General features: G+C 37.4%; 1 protein-coding gene across 1 annotated transcript; it reads right to left on the bottom strand.

Annotated features, from left to right (window-relative positions):
• Positions 1-15,647: 15,647 nt before the first annotated feature.
• LOC121384503 lies at positions 15,648-20,310 on the bottom strand. Its single transcript, XM_041514911.1, has 3 exons — positions 19,043-20,310; positions 18,432-18,555; positions 15,648-16,306 (listed from the first exon to the last, which is right to left on the bottom strand). Exons 1-3 carry the CDS (start codon positions 20,228-20,230, stop codon positions 15,993-15,995), a joined length of 1,626 nt encoding a protein of 541 aa, XP_041370845.1. The 5' UTR covers positions 20,231-20,310; the 3' UTR covers positions 15,648-15,992.
• Positions 20,311-23,370: the final 3,060 nt, after the last annotated feature.

Genomic DNA, 23,370 nt, shown 5'->3' with positions numbered 1-23,370 from the left:
GACAACTTTACTAGGGATAAATAGGTTAGCTGCATTTAATAAAATATCAGTTAGTTTTAACGTTATTGTCTGAACAGATTTAGACTGAAATACATCATCCCAATTTATATCGGAAATATGTGATTTTAGACCCAATACATCTGTAGCCGAATAGTCCCATATAATTCTTTTAAAAGAATATTTTTCCGTATCATTAGACATACACCCAATGTGAACTGTAACTGGAGAATGATCACTACAGAATGGTGTAAGCACGTCGGATTTCGTAATAAATAATGGACAAGATACAACAATTAAATTAATAATACTTTTACTATGCTTAATGATTCGTGTGGGTTCTGTAATTAATTGTGAAAGCTGAAAACGAGCCCATAAATAAGTTATATTTACATTATTTCGTTCAAGTACATTCGTATTAAAATCCCCAACGATCACAACCTTATTTATACGATCATCAATACCATTATAGAAAGGTTCTTCAATTAAATCCCATGAATCAATTTTGCTAGAAGGAGCACGATAAAATGTGCCAAGTAATATTTCACAATTTTCATTGTTGATTTCAACCCAAAGGGCTTCTAAACCATGAATATCCATGTCTGTTCTAGGTTTCGAGATAATATGTTTTTTTTACCATAGACTGCTACGCTAACCTATGTATTATCAGTTTTATCTTTGCCATAGAGTTCTTTAAAGCCTTCAATCGAAATATCTTCATTTATAACACTTGGATTTAAATTAGTTTCAGTAATAGCAATCACATCATAATTATGCAATTCGGCTTCAACAAGATCAACTTTCGACACTAAACCGTTAACATTCAAGTGGGCAACAGATATACCATTAGATTTTGTGCTATGGCAAACATAGCCAGGATTTACATGGACATCACCAGCTATGAATAATTGCATGAGAACTAACAGTATACCTCGATCCCCCAAGAATAGATAACTGAAAAAACCCCACATAAAATCAATAGTGTGTCCACTTATTGACAAATTGCTATCTATTGTCAGATATCCAGTCACGAATATATGTTTGTTGAATCTACAGTTTTATGTCTATTTGCATTAATTTCATCTGTTAATGTGAGAGCTTGATAGTGATATGAATAATGAAGGTCAAAGCGCAGTGTTCATCTGAGAACAGTGGGTCAAAATGACAAACCTGGAAATGATTTATTAGGTTAAACATTCGGTGACTACCAATAACATAATCAACGACACTACTGTCTTTGCATGTTAGTTTTCCAATATATTTTTCATTACCTAATTTACCATTAGTTATGTATAGATTATGTGTTTTACACAGATTTAGACGCTGTGTGCCATGGCTATTTATTGTCCTTGTATTTTAACTTACTCTATGTTTTGGGGCATTATATGACTCTAGTTTAGTTATACCATTACAGAAATCTATTATGTTATTATCTATTCTATAGGGAATATCAGCTTCTTCATCAGTTGTGATATTGTCTGGCAAACATTTTGTTCTTGCATTAAAATCACCAAGTAACATTAATGGACTTCCTAATTTTATTTGCTGGTTTATTTCATTTTCAATAATAGTAAATGTATTTTCCTTGTAATAAGTCGAATTCATTGGGGATTATAAAGATTACCAATAAGCATTTTTTTCCATGTAGGCCTATATTCTCACCTGGGATTTGGAGCCAAAATACAAGTTCTGATTTGTGAGTGACATCAATATTGAAACTGGTGACTGACTCATCTTTGATACCAATAGCTATGCCACCAGAGGGCCGTAGTTTGTTTTGACGGTGATTCAGGTAAACGGTATAACCAGGTAGAAGAATTGAAAGTTTATCCGATTCATCCATTTTAGTTTCAGTAAAGCACAAGATATCATATTTGAGGATATTTGCAACAAATTCAGGAATCAGTAATTTGCTTCTGAGCCCACATACATTTAAACTTTAAAAATGTATAGATTCCATATTACTTAATTTCTTTTGCTGGTATGTAATAATTGTATTTCTATCTCGTTTATCGGTATTAGTGGACACATTGTCAGTAACACCAATGGGTGGGGTGTCAATATTTGATACAAAGTTCATATTTGGAAAGATACATTTGCAAATTTGTTAGGATGGTTGTCGTTCAGTATACCAAAGTTATTATTTGAAATATTGTTTAATAATATCAAAGTCATGGTTGTCAATAGGTGTTCAGAACATCTCTGGAAAAGTGCTCAACATTTTTCATACTTGAAGAAGATATATCATTACTAATAACATCATCACTAAAAAGGTTAACATCATGTGGTACACAGTTCATCACTGGGGTAAGTGCATTTCTCAGAATATCCCTGGGATGGTTGTCATCATGTGGTACACAGTTCATCACTGGGGTAAGTGCATTTCTCAGAATACCCCTGGGATGGTTGTTATCATGTGGTACACAGTTCATAACTGGGGTAAGTGCATTTCTCAGAATATCCCTGGGATGGTTGTCATCATGTGGTACGCGGTTTATAATCGGGATAAGTACAGTTCTAAAAGTATCACTGGGATAGTTGTCATCATGTGACATACAGTTCACATTTGTAAAAGGTAGGTTGTTACTAATAATAACATCATCACTGGAATGATTATCACTATGTGTTACAGAATTCATAACTGGGGTATGTATATTTCTCAAAATATCCCTGGGGTAGTTTTCATCATGTGACCAATCTGATTAAAATTAGCTCTACTGGTCTACCAGTAGACCTAACAGCATTGCGTGGACTCCCGTGTCCAGGTGACATTTTATCTATAAATAACAATTTAAATATCGACCAATTACACTTCGCCTTTTATAGCGTTATTCGGGAGCATACAAATTCTAAAAATATCGGGCGAGACTGTTTATGCAATAGGCGAACTTGTTGGTCTATTTCAACACTGGAAAAACAGGGGGGGGGGGGGGGGGGGAGTGCAGTAATAAACTCTGGATTGTATACTAGTATACCATCACGGGGTATTTTTCGTCTTGAAACGAATTTTATATAAAATTTTATATTGCAATTAGTTTCCGGCATACTTCGTAATTCACCCGAATCATTTCGTATACCTTCGGCATAATCCCGAATGTTTTCAAATTCTTTTCAAATCACTGGCATGATTTTGCAAGTAAGGTTTTGATTGGTCGAATGAAAGGTCAACTGGACATGAGCTCCAACGGGCTGCTGTTAGATCCACATGTAATAGTGGAGCTAATTTTAATTAGATTGATCATATGACATACAGTTCATATTTGGAAAAGGTAGGTTGTCACTAATAATAACATCATCACTGGAATGAGTATCACCATGTGTTACACAGTTTATAACTGGAGTGAGTACATTTCTATAAATAGCATCAGCATGGTTTTCAGCATTGATACAGAATTAATAACCTGGGTAGGCCTATGTACATTTCTAAAACAACCATTGGGGTAGTTATCATCAAGTGGTATACAGTCCATATTTGAAGAAAATAGATTTTTACTACTAATAATAACATCATCACCAGGGAGGTTATCATTATGTGGTACACAGTTCATAACGGGGATACATGCATAGCTAATTTATCACTGGGATGAATGTCACCATATGTTACCAGAATCATAACTTGGGTATGTGCATTTCTCAAAATATCAATGAGATGATTGTCAGTATATGTTACAGAATTCATAACATGAGAATGTACATTTCTCAAAATATCAATGAGATGATTGTCAGTATGTGTTACAGAATTCATAACATGAGAATGTACATTTCTCAAAATATTACTGGGGTGGTTATTATCAATTATTATACAGCTCATAGTTGGAGAAAATTGATTGTTACTAATAACATCATTACTGGAATGATTATCACCAGGTGTTAACACAGTTTATAACTGGATACATACATTTCTAAAATTATCAGAATGGTTGTTAGCGTTTGTTACAGAATTTTGAGAAAATATATTAATACTAATGACAACATCATCATTGGAGTGATTATCAACCTATGCTTCACAGTTAATAACTTGGGTAAGTACATTTCTAAAATTATCTCTTGGATAGTAATGTTACAGTTGTCAACATGTGTTACACAGTTCATACTTAGAGAAAGTGGATTTTTTCTAATATTATTTAATATCATCACTGGAATAATTATCACTATGTATTTCAGAATTGATAACATGTGTAAGTACATTTCTAAAATAATCACTAGAATGGTTATCACCATGTGTTCATACTAAGAGAAAGTGGATTGTTTCTAATAATACCATTATCACTAGGATGGTTATCATCATGTGTTACATAGTTCATACTGAGAGAAAGTGGATTGTTTCTAATAATATCATCATCACTGGGTTTGTTATCATCATGTGTCACATATATCAAACTTGAAGAGAGTGAATTATTTATAATAATATCATCATGTATTACAAAATTCATTACTGGGGTATATGCATTGCCAAAAATATCACTTCGGTGGTTATCGCCATGTGTTACGCTGTTCTTAACAGAGGTAGGTGTTACACTATTAATAACATCACTGGGATGTTTACCCTTTGACTGATTGTCACCATGTGTTACAGAGTTCATATCTGGTATATTTACATCACTTGTATTATTACTGGGGTGAATGGGAATGGGAACTGTTTTAACGTGCCCATATCCCAGAGGTTCAGGCACGCCCACCACGGATTCAGTCACCAATATCGCCAGTGACCGACTCCGGAGCAGGAGGGAACTGGGGTGATTTAGGTTGTTCATGATTGGGTAATTTGAAATATACTTTAGGTGATTGACAACATATGTGTGAGAATTCACATTTGGTATGTTTTCATCATTTATGTTATTAATAGAATTTTTGTCACCATGTGTTTTGTATGTACAATATGAATAGCAGAGTTCATATTTAATATGGGGGTAGCTTTTAGGTTTTCATTTGGGTGATTGTGTTTTGAGACACAGTTCATATTTGACAGATATGTAATGGTATGCATATTACATTTAACCTTGTAAGGATGAGTTTTAGTATATTTTCAGAGCCATGTGGACTGGTCACACAGTATGTGTGGTTTTGAGAAGACTATGGTATATTAACAACAGGTGTGCGAGACACACTATAACTGTCGGTAGGTCTATGAGGGTGGCGAAGATCTTCTTGCCTGTTCTAGCTATCAACATCTGTGGGCATACCCGCAAATCTGTGTTTGTCACTGGTGAGTAGTGAGGCCCTGTGCTGTGTCTTCCCCTTTTCCTGAGTTGTACCTGGTTTTCTTGATGCAGTGTTGGAGGCTGGGAGGATGTTGATTGCTGGGATGGTGTTGGTTGCTGGGCTGGAGCTGGAGGCTGGGCTGGTACTGGGGGTTGGGATGATGCTGAAGGCTGATATGGTGCTGAAGGCTGATATGGTGCATGTGGCTGAGGTGGTGCTGGAGTCTGGGGTGCTGCTGATGGCTGGGTTCGATACATATGATCGTTTTCTGTTCAGTTGGGGATGTATTCTCTACCTTCAGTAAACAGGAGATAAACCTTTAGAAAAGCTTTCTTCTTGTTCCTGCGAGCATGTTTGTATATGGGATACAACTGTTTACGTCTGTCCCTTATTTCTTGGGGGAACTGATCATTCAAGCCATAAGGTTTTCAGACCAGCATCTTAGCAGCTTTTAAAAAACATTCTTTGTCACTGATTTTTACAAAATGGGCTACGGTAGTTCGTGGTCTCGTGTGTGATTCGCGAAAAGGACAAAGTCGGTGGTTACCTGGAAAGGCGCATTTTTGTAATATCCAGCTTCTGTTGGGCCGCCGTCTTCACCTTTGTAAAACAGGAGGCTGAACCGCATTGATCTGGTTTGGAGATACAGTATTTCATTATGAAGTCGGTCGTTTTCGTCTTGTGTTTCTTTTAGGTTTTTGGACAGATAATAAATATCTCCCTGAGTGGTTTGCATGTTTTTTCAAGACATTCGACAGACTTTTTTCACAAAGTTTCTTTCTACACTAATTTCGTCGAAACTGTTACTAAGAAACTGACAGCTGTCCTTAATTTTATCAATCCATTCATGTGCAGATTTGAGACCAAACTTTAGCGACTCAAGTGAATTTTCTATTGTGTTAATTTTATGTTCTATGTTTTCAAGCCTTTCAGTTCTTTTAACAGTTTTATTGGTGGTGGGCGAGAGTTTTAAAATTTGTTCGTTAGTAGAGGCAATTTGGTCACAAAGACTTTGTACCCATAATGGCGGAGCGGTTGTTGTTTGTTGCATGACGGTTGCCAAGGACACGTAATCTTGTTGACCTGTCGTATATACCTGTTGATTCGGCTGATTTAGAACATGCATTTGAAAGTTTGGGTTACCATATTCTAGTGATTTCGTTATGTCCGAGAACTTAATTGTGGTCGTGAGATTAGCGGGACTAAGGCTGTTCTCGCTTTTTGTTGACGTTATTTGCTTTTGTTGTTTAGGCTGTTGTGTTGTAATGGGCGCGGCCTGCCGAGTTTGTAATTGCTCGTTGTTCGTGTATCTGGGCATATTCTCACCTCAAATGTGTAGTGATGTGTTCCAGGTGATGTTCGACACGTATTTGTGGCGGTATTACCTCAGCTAAGGCATCTGCGTCAAGAAGGTTCTTGTATTTTTTTGGCAACATAATTTTGTTGCACATGTCGCCATTTTGCCACGTGTTATCGGGTGGTCCATGAAAACAACGGGCTTACCACCAATATATTATATCATCGACGACCACGTTGACATCCTAACGGAGTGTACATATCTTGGGACTTGTGACGGAGACAGCCGTCTGCACATTAACTTTTGATCGGGGTCGGAAACAACTAGAGTAGCACTTTAATGATCGAAAGCCATTGCATGGAGTACTTAACCCAAGAAGGTTCCCCGTATTAGTTAGATGGTATCTGTATTATTGATAGTTTTAGAGAATTAGTGTGAACATTATTTCGCCACACCTCCATAAATGACAGAACTGTCAAAGATAAGGACCCAGCTGCAAAACTAAAAGAGGGGATATAAGCTTGGAGTTCTTTAGGTATAAGGGCTTGGGTGGCAACCACTTACAGGGAGGAGGTGAAAACGCTGTCAGCTGATCGAACTGTATTAGTCCAGTTCACATAGGTAACTATGTTTTACTGCTCTGTGGTAACTGAAAGTTATTTTGTTGTGGCATTCAAGTATTATAATTATGTGTATTCTTGTTATGCTTAGTGTCGGAAGGACAGCTGGTAATCTAAGTCAGACCGACTAAAGTAAACAGTAGGCGTCGCTTACCCCCAAAAACTAAATAAAGGTTTATAATATCGATAACTGGTAATCCTAGTCCCATGACTTGGTAAACTGTAGGTTATTTGAATATAAGAGGTGTGGGAAAGACAGCTGGTAATCTAAAGTCAGAACGACTAAAGTAAACTGTAGTCGTGTCTTACCCAGAAGTTACAAATGCTGTAACCTTTACCTGGTATTCCATAACACATATTTGAAATTAAACGTGTATTGTTGTCTTTTTAGTGAATTTAACTTTGGTTAATAGTATATATATATATATATATATATATATATATATATATATATATATATATATATATATATATATATATATATACGATCTTGTTCCCTGAATACTCCTAGAGCCAAGCCACTCAGTGAGGAAACTACACGATACAGGGAGATCTATTATGTATAGGTTGGGATATTTGGAGAAATATTGTTACACCCGTTGCGGGTTTTCGATTATGTTGCCGGGACACTGAGTGGTGGAGCAGTTGCCGGTAACGGCGTTGGAACCTCCGTAACAGGACTCATCATTGTTTTATACATACAAATGTTATTCAAAGTAGTTTAACCTTTTTCTCACAGTGTTGGTTTTATTCAGAGTATTTTAACCTTTCTATATTGATGTTGATCATCACTTTAGTGCTGCAGGTACACGCAATAGCCGATGTATTGTTCGTGTGGGGTGTCGTTAAACATATAGTGCATTGTATTGTATTGTATTCTATTCTTCTCTTTTTTCTACTCTAATTTTTTCATCCAGTGTTCGTTCGAATCACTGTCTATTCTAAACTGAAATAAATTAAATACAACTGTCAGTATAAGTAGCAAAATTACAGGATATATACCCTCGTGGCAGTCTAGTCGCTATTTACGAAACACGAGTTTTAAATTATGTAAATAACATTTTAGACGACCCATTATATTTTAAATGAGGAATATATTCGTGTAGCTACTGGTGGGAGATTTAACGTTCCCAGAACAAATAGTAACGTATATTGTTTTAACTACCATTACTGTTTTTATGTGGTTGAATTCCTCCTTTCTTTGAACTTAAATTAATTGATTTTTGAATTCACCAATTTATGTATTTCACCTATCTTGTGTGTATGTTGTGAGTGTATTGTCTTTTCTATTTTATTTTCTTATGTGTGTTATGTTCTCTGTCGATGTAAGACAAATTCTCTCTAAGGTAATACATTATTGTGCTGAATTGTATTGTATTGTATTGTATTCTGAAATTCAAAGTCTACGGTCTCGGAATCTAAAATAATAATCGTAAGCACATTGTACTGCTTTTACTTACTACGTATCCATTTTGAGGACACTCTCAATTATATATTTATCATAGCTAACAACGCAAATCGTCCTACTAAAACTTTTAATATCGATCAGAAAGACACCAAAACTGTTTTCCGTAAATCCATCAGTTGTATAAAATGTTTCAGTTTTGAATCTGATACTTTGATGCAGTCCGAAAAGAAAGAGGGCCTGTTCTCAGTTACACAAAATGGCGGACAACGTTTCATTTCATTTCAACTTTATTTTCGTTCTTATATCCAATTAAGGTTCAAGCACGCTGTCCTGGGCACACACCTCAGCTATTTGGGCTGTAGGTCCAGGACAGTGGGTTAGTTGTTAATTGTTAGTGGCTAGTAAGAGAGACGAGGGTGTAGTGGTCTTACACCTACCCATCGAGTCGTTAAAACTCACTCTTGGTGGGAGCCGGTACCTGGCTGTGAACCCTGTACCTACCAGCCTTATGTCCGATGGCTTAACAACGACAACACCGAGGCTGATACAACGTTTCATGTCAATTTTTGTTTTTTAAATTAAAAAAAAATCAGGATACCAAAGAAAGAAAGAAATTATTAATTGCGTCAAATATAGTTATATAGAGAAATAATTATTCATGTACTGAAGTTAAACAATAACCATTTGGCAATGCTGTTATATGTTTAACAAACATAGCATCGCAAATGTATTTGCATTGCTCTATGTAATAAAACTTCATTCCTTGATGGGTTTTTTAAAATACATGTTGATGCCTATTTTATTTTGTTCACTATGCCAAAAGTGTGAAAGACATTCATCAATCTTTTAAATACGGTTGCATGATAAATAAAAGCCATTGTATGTAATATTTTATTATTATTATTTTATTTTGGAGATTCTGTTCTTCAAATATCGGAATGTTTCAATGGGCCACCGTCACGATACAATGATCATAGTAAACACAATCTATATAAACAACATAAACTATTTATACGACAGATAAAAAAAGGTATACCAAAGGTCAAGTAAGTAAGGATATGGAAGATGTGTGGCAGTCTTCTACTTTAGGCATCTCACAGTGATTCACACAAAGTTAAAGTTTGTTTTGTTTAACGACACCACTAGAACACATTGATTTATTAATCATCGGCTATTGGATGTCAAATATTTGGTAATTTTGACATATAGTCTTAGAGAGGAAACACGCTACATTTTGTTCAGTGGTCTTTTATATGCACCAACCATCAGACCGGATGACACATACTACGGCCTTTAATACACCAGTTGTGGTACACTGGCTGGAACAAGAAATAGCCCAGTGGGACCACCGACGGGGATCGATCCCAAACCGACCGCGCATCAAGCGAGCGCTTTACCACTGCCATACTAGAGACCAAAAACTATAACAAAATAATAATAAAATAACCCTAGATGTCTTGAAATGCACTCAACAATTAAAATTCAATATACCCAAGGCACAAAACCTTTTGTTTTTCGAAAAGTGCACCCGGCGCTCTGTAAAATGACACATATATCTAGGTCGACAACCTAGCCAATGTTTACCATTTGCCAGAAGTTGGTCTCAGAATGGAATAGAAGAAATGTTTAACGACACCCCAGCACGACAAATACATCGGCTATTTGACAAGGTACACACTACGACAAGCAGTAACAGGAAGGAAGGATGGAAATGTTTTATTTAACGACGCACTCAACACATTTTATTTACGGTTATATGGAAGGAAGGAAATGTTTTATTTAACGACGCATACAATACATTTTATTTACAGTTACTAGTATATGGCGTCAGACACATAGAAACCCCTGTCGCCACTTTATGGGCTACTCTTTTTGATTAGCAGCAAGGATCTTTTATATGCACCATCCAATAGACAGTAGATCACATACCATGGCCTTTGATGTACCAGTCGTGGTGCACTGGCTGGAGCGACGGTTATATGGCGTCGGAATATGGTTAAGGATCACACAGATATTGAGACAGAAAACCCGCTGTTGGAACTTCGTGGGCTACTCTGTTCGATAAGTAGCAAGGGATGTTTTATATGCACCATCCCACAGACACGATAGCACATACCACGGCCTTTGATATACTAGTCGTGGTGCACTGGCTGGAAGGAGAAATAGCCCAACGAGAGCAGTAACAGATTGAACATTTACTCGAACTGTAATTAATTTTAATAAAATTATTATAGCAATTAGTAAAAAGTTAATAGAATAAATTAAAAATAAATAAATGAATAAATTACAAGCCAAAAAAAAAAGAGAGAGTACATGGCGAGACGTCTGTCCTCATCGCAAGTTAGCTTGGAAGTGAAGAATAATAAAACAGATTTTATAAACTGGTTAATAATTCATATAAAATATTATATCTATAGTATGAAAATGTAGTTTTAAAAAGGCTCCTTTAGATACTGATGCTCGAAACCTTCGTGGTATAGGAGCATGTAAATATTTTATTGATTTAGATACTGATGAGAACCTCTGGTTTTACATCTGCTTATTTTTAATTAAATTATTTTATTTTTTAAAATGCATATGTCTGCTATATATATCTTCGGTATTTACGTGTGGAATATATTTGTTTTTAATGCGAGTATAAAGGGACGATTTATAAGCAAAAATACTATGGAGTTTTGTGAATTAAATACAATTCCTAGTTTGTTGCTAACAATTGATTTTGAAAAGGCATTCTACACTGTTGAACGGGAATTTATTGAAAAACGCGGGCGGGATTTAGCTCAGTCGGTAGAGTGCTCGCGTGAGGTGCTTGCGTCGCAGGATCGAACCACTTCGGTGAATCCATTCAAGCAGTGCATCATAACTGGTCAAAGGTCGTGGTATGTGCTCTTCTGTCTGTAGGAAAGTGCATATAAAAGAACCCTTGCTACATTAGGAAAACGGTAGCGGGTTTCCTCTGATGACTACGTGTCAGAATTACCAAATGTTTGACATCCACTAGCCGATGATTAATTAATCAATGTGCTCTAGTAATATCATTAAACAAAACAAACTTTAACTTCATTGCTAAAACGTTAGAACGAAGGAAGTGTTTTATTTAACGACGCACTCAACACATTTACGGTTATATGTCGTCAGACATATGGTTAAGGACCATACAGGTAAAGAGAGAGGAAAGCCGGTGTCGCCACTTCATGGGCTACTATTTTCGATTAGCAGCAAGATAGCTTTTATATGCACCGTCCCACAGACAGGATAGTACATACTACGGCCTTTGTTAACCCAATAACCCAATAATCCTAAAACGACCGGGCATAAGGCGAGTGCTTTAACACTGGGCTACGTGCTAAAACGTTACAGTAAAAGACAATGGGTCGATTTATTGTCTACACTGATTGACCATACAGGCACTGTTACTAGTGTTGATCCCAAACATGCTTATGTGTGCTATATATACATATTCAGTATATTTGTGTTGAATATTCAACTAAGATGCGAATCGCAAACCGGCACGAAACATTGGCTCCAACAATTCCAAAAGTTTTAGAAACAAATCCAGAAATAAGAAAAGGAAATATATAAAATACATAAAATATGTTTATTTATTTGCTTATAAATATGACCACGACTTTTTTTCTTCATGCTATTCAACATTACATTTATAACATGACAGTCAATATTAACTAAGCAATAATAAAAATATATAGTATTATATCACAGTAGTGTTTCTGGCATAACTAACTATACGAAAATCACTGAAATTATCACAACCGATAGCAAAAGATGCAAGAAAGTACAGGCATGGCGGAAGCACACAGACATTGGGGGGGGGGGGGGGGGGGGCTGACTGAGATCGACGGCGCAAATCAATTTTTCTAGGGGGTTCAGAGGTATGCTCCCCCGTAAAATTTTAAAATCTAGATGTCGTGAAACGCAATTTCCTGCATTCTACATGCAAAATTTATCTCTGTCTTAATATTTACTACCAATAATATTTTTTTATTCAGACCCCCCCCCCCCCCAGCCCCCCTGCTCCGCCATGCCTGAAATATCGAAAGTGTGAGGGGTCTCTGTAATCGTCTACGGTAGTCCAGAGCCTCCTCCGAATTGCCGGTCGTTCAGTATTTGAGATTTTCTAGGAGTGGCCAAAAGGACAAGAGCTTATTGTTGTCCCAGGTTTGGTTGGTTCTAAATAACATCAAGCAAGTAATCTGTAAATAATTTGGCACATTTTGTAAATAAATTAAAATATTGTATGTACAAACGTGTGATCATAACAATGTAGTTAAAACAGCCCAGCCGATAATATCTATCCTAAATCTTTGAAAATATATGACGTAACAAGTAACAACCAGCCACTAGTCTTGCATTAAAGCCGCTGATCCTAGTGTCAAAGGTACATACCTCTGTTTTTCCCGGGGTTCGGGTTCGGGCAAATTATTAACATGCTCATTTGCTACTAGAACTTCAAGCATGTCTGTCCCGGGGCCGAGCTTTGGATAGCCAGAAGTCTGCTCCGAGTCAGAAATTTAACGGGACAATTTTGATAATTACTTTAAAAAAATTAAAAATAAATAGGGGGACAAATTTGAACAATAATATATTTTGTTTGGTGTAGTTCTAAATATACAATTTAATAAAAATACCAAAAAATAATAACCACCGCATACTTAATTCAAACACCAAATTTGTGTACGGGCTATTCAAAAAATAAAATATTAATAATATTTAATATATTAAATTAAGTCCTGACTGGGGGGAAAAGGGGCAAATTAAAGGGTGGGCAAAGGAAGTTTCTGTTTTTCCCTTTTGCTTTTAATTATAATAAATTAAAGTTTGAGTTACTATAAACACTAAGGCAAACAAAAGCACATTGGATTTGCTAAACTTGTTAATGTTGAAAACAAAATGTAATAGCCGATAATATTTTACACTTTCTAGTAACGTGATTCAGCGACTTTAAGTAGCTGTTTCTTGTCCCCTCTTAATGTTTTCACTATGTAGCAATGTAAGTATGCAGGAATCAATATATTGGTATATGTAGTAGTGTTTGTGAAATATTGATAATGGGATAGCCTCCCTTGGCTTGTGTGGCGAGTGGACAGTTGGCTGATGCAATTATTAAAAACACAAATTATTTAATCATTTAATATTATTAGATCAAATTTTTATTAGCTAATCTGAATGAATTAGCATTTTTAAAATCGTATCGTTGCATACGTCAGAGTCAAAAGTATGTTTTGACACTATCACTTATTCACGAGTCATTGTATCAAGTGTAAGGAGGGCTGCCACATTCCCGAATGATACATCCTCCGTACAGTCGAAGACTGAGCTCATTAGAAATTTATGTTGATATGCACACATAAAACTCTGTCCAAACAGTGATGATATCAGGTGTTCGCGAAAGATTAACATATCCTGCCACACCGGTGGCACCCGTCACCAGTACAGCCAATAACGGCACTCCTTTTTTCAGTCGGAACCTCCACTATCCCCGCAAGACAAATAACAAAATTGTGACACCCACGTTCTCTTACCGCAATTAATGTTTATCAGTGTGAATTGTACAAAAAATAATAATATAATAAAGAAAAAGAAATGAAATGAAGTAATTAATTATACTAAAAGGAAATAAACTGAAACAGAAATGAATGGATGATATCTTAATTATCTTACAGAGACCGAAATTTGCCGAAATTCCTGCCAGACATTCGGTCAGGCAAGCTACACAATCTACCGACCTGAATCAAAACCTGTTGGACCAAACAAAATTTACTCACATCAATGTATGAACATTAACCTAAATTAACCAGAGGCGGATGGGGGGGGGGGGGGGGCTTAAATTTTGTGATAGTTATAATTTTATTATATATTAAGGTCCCTTGGCATTCCACCTCATGTCACTGGGCCTCCCCCTAAATGGATTTTCTGGAACCGCCACTGTTAACTGCCTGTCCGACGGGATGACAGATGTGTGTGTGTGGGGGAGGGGAGGGGAGGGCGGAATCTTCCGGTGCGAGGCAAAAACCGGTTGGCTCGGCAGTATTTCGACTACTGGCTTATGCTTTTCTCGTTACATACTCAGCTTGTCGTAAGGAAGGAAACACGTTTACTACGGAATGAGACAGAATATGGAATGTCAATATTATCTCTACTTGTTAAACAGCTAACAACCTAGAAGAAAGCATTACAGCTAATTTTTAATATGAATATAAATTAAAGAAAAATTGGCGTGGTTTTTTTTTTAGTTGTGTATTTTTGGGGGTGTATATATATATATTTTTTGCTATAGATATAGCCATATAAAGTAAGACGTTTTGTGAATCTAAATACTTTTATCGTTCATCCACAGAAACACGTAAAGCTAAAATCAGTTCAGGAACGTGTGCAGAGGGGGTTTGAGGTTTTCGAAAAACCATGCTTCAAGAAAATGTTCTTTTCTTTAAAGCCGCACACCCTAGTTCCATCCAGCGAAAATAAATTATAATTTGGTTAATCTACAAACCTGTAACACACTTAGATCACGTTTTTATCAAATGGAGTGAAAAAGCAGGTTTTATATCAATAAATACCATGGGAATCCCCATGTCCCAATTGCTTGAAATAATTTTGAAAGTTAGTATTCTGATGTCACCGGTAGAAGCACAACAATGCCTACGTCACGACAAATTTCACAGACTTGGGGTGCGTTCGTTTCACCTCTCCTGGACATGTTCCAACTGTTCTGTCCTGGTTGTATCCCCTCTCCAGATATCGTGAGACTTAGCAAAATTATTGGTTTTAAGGGTTTGTAACGTTTTGTATTGAGACACTTACTTGTCTGAACTTTATTATTACTGAAAATGTTCACGAACTGTGAAGAAAAATCTCACAAATGAACAACAACAAATCGGATGTTGATTGCGCGAACCGTGCACGAGAAAACAAACCGAACCAAAATGATAACGGTCACGTGATATACCAACGTCTGTGACATTAAAAATAGATTGGACCTCGCTTGCTTAACGGTTTTTTCTCGACAACACGTTTTGTGAAAAAATGCAAAAAAATGCATTTCGTGGTTTTACAAACATCAGGATTACCAAAAAGCACTTCAGGTGAATGGAAATGTGTATTCTAAATAATAAAATGTAAGTAAAGTGCAATTTTATTTGTGAAAAATGGGGTTTAATAGCAAAAAACAACGCCGTAATGGTTAACAAAAAACGTAACTAGGGTGTGTCCCTTTAATATATTTTGCGAGGAAGCACATACTAAAATCTTCGTTCGCCAGTCTAGAACCCCCCCCCCCCCCCATCCCCCACGCCCATCACAATTTCGTGCACATGCGCCAGCAGTTTACCTTGTTTCCAAAATTCCATTCAGAAAATTTTATTATCAAAACATCCGTCTCCAGAGATTTAAGGAACAAAGAAGGTACACGTATACTGGATGCACCAGACCTCATTAGCGCCCTTCTCTAGTGTTAGCTGTACACATCGGTAACCATGTATTTGCTTTCCAGCATCCTAGCTACGTCAACCTTGCGAATTTTCCTCAAAGCTTTAATCAGGTGGACCACATCCCCCCGCCTGTTGAAAGTTCGCCATTTCTCTAGACTCTTCATAGCCTGCTCTTCATCAGTCCAGTCCCGCCGCGCTCCTATAAGGTCCATTGTCTGGAGGTCGTTTTTTCGTCTGCTTTTTGTTCGCGCTGGGATGAAGGGCAGACGTTCATACAACTGCTTCCAGTCTGATGCTACGCCAACGGCGGCAAATTTACAAGCTTCTTCGAGGTTATCTGCAATTATAAATGTAATTTGTTTTTAAATCGACTTCTGCTGCGTAGTTGCCAATGGTGTTGCCAGAGGCGTAGCCAGCCTTAGGCAGACGAGGCGCTTGCCTCGTCTTGAATTTCCCCAGATTTATTTTATTTTTCCTATGACACTGATATTTATTTTAAAGGTCTCGGTTTGCCTGTTTTTTCCTCTCTGGCTGCGCCCCAGGTTGCTATAATCCAAACCCATTTTTGAATGTCCACATCCATTTGGTTCAGACATGTCTGCCCTGGATTCCCTCTCTGATATGACCAGAGGATTGACCGACGGCAGATTAGTTGCTATTTTCATTTTCTTCCGTATATCTAATTAAGGTTCAAGTTCGCTGTCCTGGGCAAACATCTCAGCTATCTGGGATGTCAGTCCAGAACAGTGGGTTAGTGGTTAGTGTGAGAGAAAAGGGTGTAGTGGTCTTACACCTACTCGCTGAGCTGTTAAAACTCGCTATAGGTGGGAGCCAGTACAGGGCTGCGAACCCTGTACCTACCAGCCTTATGTCCGATGGCTTAACCACGACGCTACTGGGAGCGGTTTTAGTTGCTATACGGCGTAAGGCTGGATATATAGGTTCGCATGATCCCGTTAGCGCAACGCTATACGTTACGAGTGTCTCGTACGAGAACAGCCGATTATAACATTACAAACATTACGATTTTATTTCAGCTATTCTCGAACGAGGCAGTCCTTTAGCCACTTCTACTTGGTATGAGTTTAATGACTCGGTGAGGTATAAAGAAAGTTTGTTTTGTTTAACGACACCACTAGAGCATATTGATTTATTCATCATCGGCTATTGGATGTCAAACACATGGTCATTTTGACAGTCAGAGAGAGGAAACCCGCTAAAAAAAAATCATTAGTAGCATGGGCTCTTTTATATGCACCATCCCACAGACAGGATAGCACACACCACGGCCTCTGATATACCAGTCGTGGTGCACTGGCTTGGACGAGAAATAATCTAATGGGCTCACCGACGGGGATCGATCCTAGACCGAACGCGCATCAAGTGAACGCTTTACCACTAGACTACGTCTCGCACGTTCATAGAGGAGAAAGGAATGTTGGGGGTAGTGGAATTTTTCTTTTTTAAGTATGGTAGATTATTAATTAAATAATAATAATAATAATAATAATAATAATAACAATAATAATATATTATTATTATTATTGTTGTTATTATTATTATTATTGTTGTTATTATATTATTATTATTATTATTGTTATTATTATTGTTGTTGTTGTTGTTGTTGTTGTTGTTGTTGTTGTTGTTGTTATTATTATTATTATTATAACGAGTATGAAAGTTAAAATAATTTTCTTTGAAAAATACAACAATACATAATGGATCCCGTAAAGATTAATATTATTGCATGCCACGGTATCTAATAAGACAAACTATATTAAAATTCGACCGACACATTTTGTAAACGTTTTACATAATAATAATAAACCACAATAACAAATAAAACAGATCTAGATCAAATAATCTATCATCTGAACGAGACACAAGCTGAATGATGTGTACAAGATAACCACGTCAACCAGAACCCGACAACCATGGTCATTTTGCTACAAACAATGATCGCAATACGTGACTATTGATACGTATATTTATTCTCGGCAATTTGAACGGAATTACATTTGCACAGAGTAAGTAAAGGGTGTACGGCGATTTTTGACAAAACGCCAATCTTTCCATTATGCTAAATCAAGCATTGATAAGGAACGTATTTATGCCTTTTTAGGATGGTAAAATTATTTAGTTGGTTTAGAAACCCAAGGGCGGATCTAGGATTTTGAGCGGGTTCGAAAACTTTACACAAAAGGACCTCTTGAACCCTTGAAATACGCCAAGCCAGAGAAAGGCTGTTTCACTTATTTGACGAACTCTTTTGATAAAGAAAATACATGCGTCTTATTTTTATCTAAAATTAGTAAATGGTATTACAGGATGGAAAAAAACCCACATTAGGTTTGTGCTATATACAAGCTAATGTACTACACGTATCATGTAGTGTACGTAACCAGGTGTACGCATTATGTAATTATAACATAAAATAATTAACGCATAAGACATCTTTATACCATCTGGCTGATTGTCAGACTTTTTTCGTTGAAAGTGCTTTTCTCGCAGAGTCGCTGGAGAAAGTTTCATGTTTCTGATCTTCTTGATAACTTCGTTTTTCTCATCAATGCTTTGAATACGCTCCTGCAACAAGATGCAGCTATCAGTATAAAATAAATCTACAGATGGTAAAAATACTATAAAGACAGTAAATCTTAAGGTTACTGGTGATCATACAAGATACTGCTATTATTATAAATTATCTACAGATGGTAAAAACAGACTATAAAGGCTACTGGTGATGAAACAATGTGATGTAATTAGTATAAGATCATGCTACAAGTGGCAAACACTGAATGATAAGACAGTAAAACAGATTGCTGCAAATGATGAAACAACATGCTGCGGGGCGGGGGGGGGGGGGGGGGGGGGCAAAAGTGGATTAATAGAAAACTACAATTTGCTACTTACTCACAAGGTAATCAAGTGTCCAGTTATCAAGAAAAATCCAACCTAATTAAATGTCTAAATAATGAAACACCAATAAATATATGTGGTCGACTCTCAAGAGATATGACGCCTAATTAAAACAATCACAGGGTTATAGAATTTTTTTTTTTAAAGTATTTACCTTCAGTGAGTTAATTTCAATGTCTATGCCCGTGATCTCCTGTTGCAGCTCGTACTGCTTGTGTCTGTTCGTCACGGCCTCCACCTTCAGCTCGTACGTCCTGTCCGACACCTGCTTCAGCTGTCTGCGCAGTCTCTTCAGCTGTTTGTTCATGATTTTCTCATCCTCGTTAATCTTGTCCACATCCGCGCGACATTTGTCGATATGCATGTCGAGGTTGCTTCTGTCGCGAGGAGACATGGGACCTCTCTTGCTTCTGGTTTCCTCCAGCTCGGTGATCTCTTTGTTCTTCTTCTCCTTGTCATTGGACAGCCGCTCCAGCTTCTGCTCCACCACCTCCACCCTTCTCTTGAGACTCGTCTTCTCGTTCTTGTGACTCTGGTAGTCGTCCAGGACCCGCAGTCGACTCCGCTCCAGCCTCTCGATCTGCTGCTCCTTCGACTTGCGATCTCTGGACAGCTTGCGAATGTCGTCCTGCAGAGTCTCCTTGTACGAATTGTTGAACTGTATTTCCTGAGACAGACGTTCTGGGTAGGTCTGGTCCTCCTTGATCCATTTCCTGAGCAGGTCGCAGACTCCCGTGATGTTCTCGGTGATGTCCTCCATAAGAGTCTCGTGTTCCTGGCCGTTGAAGACGAATTTGTAGAAAGGACTCTTGGTTTCTCCGTACGTTAAAATGTTGTGGTTTAAATTATCTATCTTGGAATCGATGTCTTGTTTCTGACTCTCAATGAATGATGCATATTCTGTAACAGGGGCAATTTCCATTGGTTGTGCATCTTCTTCGAAACTTTGACAGTACTTGTAGACGTGTTTCTTGATACAAGAAACTAGTTCGTTGCGCATGTTCGGGATCATGATTTCAAAATCGCGCGCTCTCTCGCAGATGTACATTATATTGGAATATTCTTCGCTGGATTTCACTTTTGAAGGCACTTTGTTGCTGCATGTACACTCAACAAATTCCTTCCATGTTGGATGCGATTCATTGTCCATCTGCCAGTCTTCCAGGAGTTTGTCCATACAACTGGAACAGGCTACGTAATCAATCTTGCGATCGTTTAGAAATTTGCTGTGGAATCGTTTGATATCACTATTGATGCGATGGATTACTTCATGAATGCGTCTATGCTCAGCTTCCCTGGACGGAGGGGGTGGGCTGTTTTTGCGCTTCCTTGTGTGAGGCATCGTCGTATTTTTTCTATCTTTTTTTTTTGTTTCTTCTCTTTTTTCACAAAACCTGCCTATACTGGATACTCGTCATACCTGATACCCTGAAAGTAAAATGTATTCATTATTCGTTAACGAACTGATCGAATGTAACAGTACATTAGATCACCCGTTTGCTTAGTTTTGTTTTGAATAGATAAATAGATAAATGGATGGACACACGGACGGAGAGACCATCCGATAGATGAGAAGTTAGATGAACGGATGAATAGGATAGGATGGACGGATGAATAGGATGGGTGGATGCATGGATGGGTGGATAGTCCTTGATGGATTAGTGTTATTACTAGGAAAGAAAGAAAGAAATGTTTTATTTAACGACGCACTCAACACATTTTAGTTACGGTTATTTGGCGTGAGACATATAGTTAAGGACCACACAGATTTTGATAGGAAACCCGCTGTCACCACTACATGGGCTACTCTTTCCGATTAGCAGCAAGGGATATTTTAGTTGCGCTTCTCACAGGCAGGATAGCACAAACCATGGCCTTTGTTGAACCAGTTATGGATCACTGGTCGGTGCAAGTGGTTTACGCCTACCCATTGAGCCTTGCGGAGCACTCACTCAGGGTTTGGAGTCGGTATCTGGATTAAAAATCACTGGGATCCGAACCCAGTGCCTACCAGCCTGTAGACCGATGTCCTAACCACGACACCACCGAGGCCGGTGTGTTATTACTAGGATGTTAGGGGTTAGGGTTGATTGGTTGATAGTTACATTTTGTTATGGTTCTGGTGGTGATGGTGCTAATGACAAAGATGGTGATGATGACAACAACGATGATGATGCTCTAGTGATGAAACATTATGTCGCTATCGATGTTATGATTTCTTAACATTAAAACACTCACGTTTGGTCCAAATCAGTTAAAGCGGCAACCTCTCCTCTCTAACTTACAACATAGTAGACCCATTATGAGTGCGCTTCACGGACGTAAAACCGAAGCCATGTCATTAACTAGAAGTTATTTTCGCTTTCTGTAAGCAGTTTAAGTAACACTGCCGGGATATCAATTGAAATTATAGTCATAACGGAAATATCACAACGTAGCCATGAGACAAGCCATATAACACAGACTACCACCTGTATTCAGGATATAATATTCCCGCTGATTTATTATTGCAGCTAATGTGCCTACCTTCACGCTTCGCTATTAGACGTATAATAAAAAGTTAATGTCCAAGACCTATAAAATGCCGTCTGTAAACATTTATGAAAACACATTGGCCCTTAGGTAAACAATCTGCACAAGCTGAATATAAAATAAGAAAGGGTCAGATTATTTTATAATGTTCCAAATCTGGAATACAAATGTCCTCCACACCAACGTTTATGGGCCGTAAGAAGTGAGATGTGACAGCGGTGATTGTCGTACAGATGTTTAGTACAATCAACGAACAAACCAACGAATGAACAAACCAGCCAACTATCCATCCATTGATTGATCCATCCATCCTTTATTCCTTCCTTCCTTTATTCCTTCCTTCCTTCCTTTATTCCTTCCTTCCTTTATTCCTTCCTTCCTTCCTTTATTCCTTCCTTCCATCCATCCATACATCCATCCATCAATCACCCACCGATCATCCATCCATCCATCCATCCATGCATCCATCAACTACCCACCCAACCATCCATCCATACATCCATCCATCAATCAATCCATCAATCCATCCACTTATCTATCTATTCATCCATCAATCCATCCATCAATCCATTAGTCGTTCAGTCAATCGGTCGATCGATCGATCAACTCGGCTTTAAACAAATCAATCGCTGTGCTGTCATATAATTCCATCAATTCATCAACCAACAATGAAATCAATCAAAAAATAATAATAATATAAAATCAGTCGATGTACTGTCAATCAATCAATCAAACAAGCAATATTTAGGAGCGGGACGTAGCCCAGTGATAAAGCGCCCGCTCGATGCGCGGTCGGTCTGGGATCAATCCCTGTCGGTGGGACCATTGGGCTATTTCTCGCTCCAGCCAGTGCACCACGACTGGCATATCAAAGGCCGTGGTATGTGTTATTCTGTCTGTGGGATGGTGCATATAAAAGATCCCTTGCTGCTAATCGAAAAGAGTAGCCCATGAAGTGGCGACAGCGGGTTTCCTTTCTCAATATCTGTGTGGTCCTTAACCATATGTCCGACGCCATATAACCGTAAATAAAATGTGTTGAGTGCGTCGTTAAATAAAACATTTCCTTCCTTCCAACCAATAAGTCAAATCAAACCAATAGCTGCGCTGTCCTATCCCGTGGAAAAGATGTACAAACGAGTTCTTGAAAGATTATTGCTATTCGATAAAAAATATAATAAGTAGTGGCCTCACTCGGTTATTTCCCGATATTGGGCAATATGTAACTCAGCTGTGGAACAGTCGCCTGAAATGCGTTGGGCTCTAGTAGTATCTGTGTCCTATAGGATCGATTCTACTGAACAAAAACAAACCCCGTCTTTTGTTAATTTAAATAGGAAAAGTTAATATAAATTACACTTTACTGCAAATTGGAACAGGTATCCTATGTGTTGATAGTAGGTTTCAATTTAGGTTTCAAGTGTCACAATTACCATTTGTAAGACATCTGTCGTTGATTAAACAATATTATATGCTAATGTTTGACAATATATACCTTTAATATATATAAATGTATATATTATATATATACCTACATACATACATACATACATACATACATACATACATACATACATACATATATATATATATATATATATATATATATATATATATATGTGTGTGTGTGTGTGTGTGTATGTGTATATGTATATGTATATGTATGTGTGTTTGTGTGTGTGTGTGTGTGTGTGTCTGTCTGTCTGTCTGTCTGTCTGTCTATCTATCTATCTATATATATATATATATATATATATATATATATATATATATATATATATATATATATATATATATATTAAAATCAAATTGGTATTGTGTCATTTCTTTGAATTATTTATCACTGATAAAGATCCGATTCAGACTTATTTCGAACTACTGGTATCGTGTTCTCGAGTACCTCTTTTCGTCGTCGAGTACATGCCAAGGGTCCCAAACAACGAACACTCA

Source organism: Gigantopelta aegis, chromosome 10 (assembly GCF_016097555.1).
Source record: "Gigantopelta aegis isolate Gae_Host chromosome 10, Gae_host_genome, whole genome shotgun sequence".
Lineage (NCBI taxonomy): Eukaryota > Metazoa > Mollusca > Gastropoda > Neomphalida > Peltospiridae > Gigantopelta > Gigantopelta aegis.
Note: the sequence above shows the minus strand (reverse complement) of the source record. Positions and strands in the feature narration are given on the sequence as shown.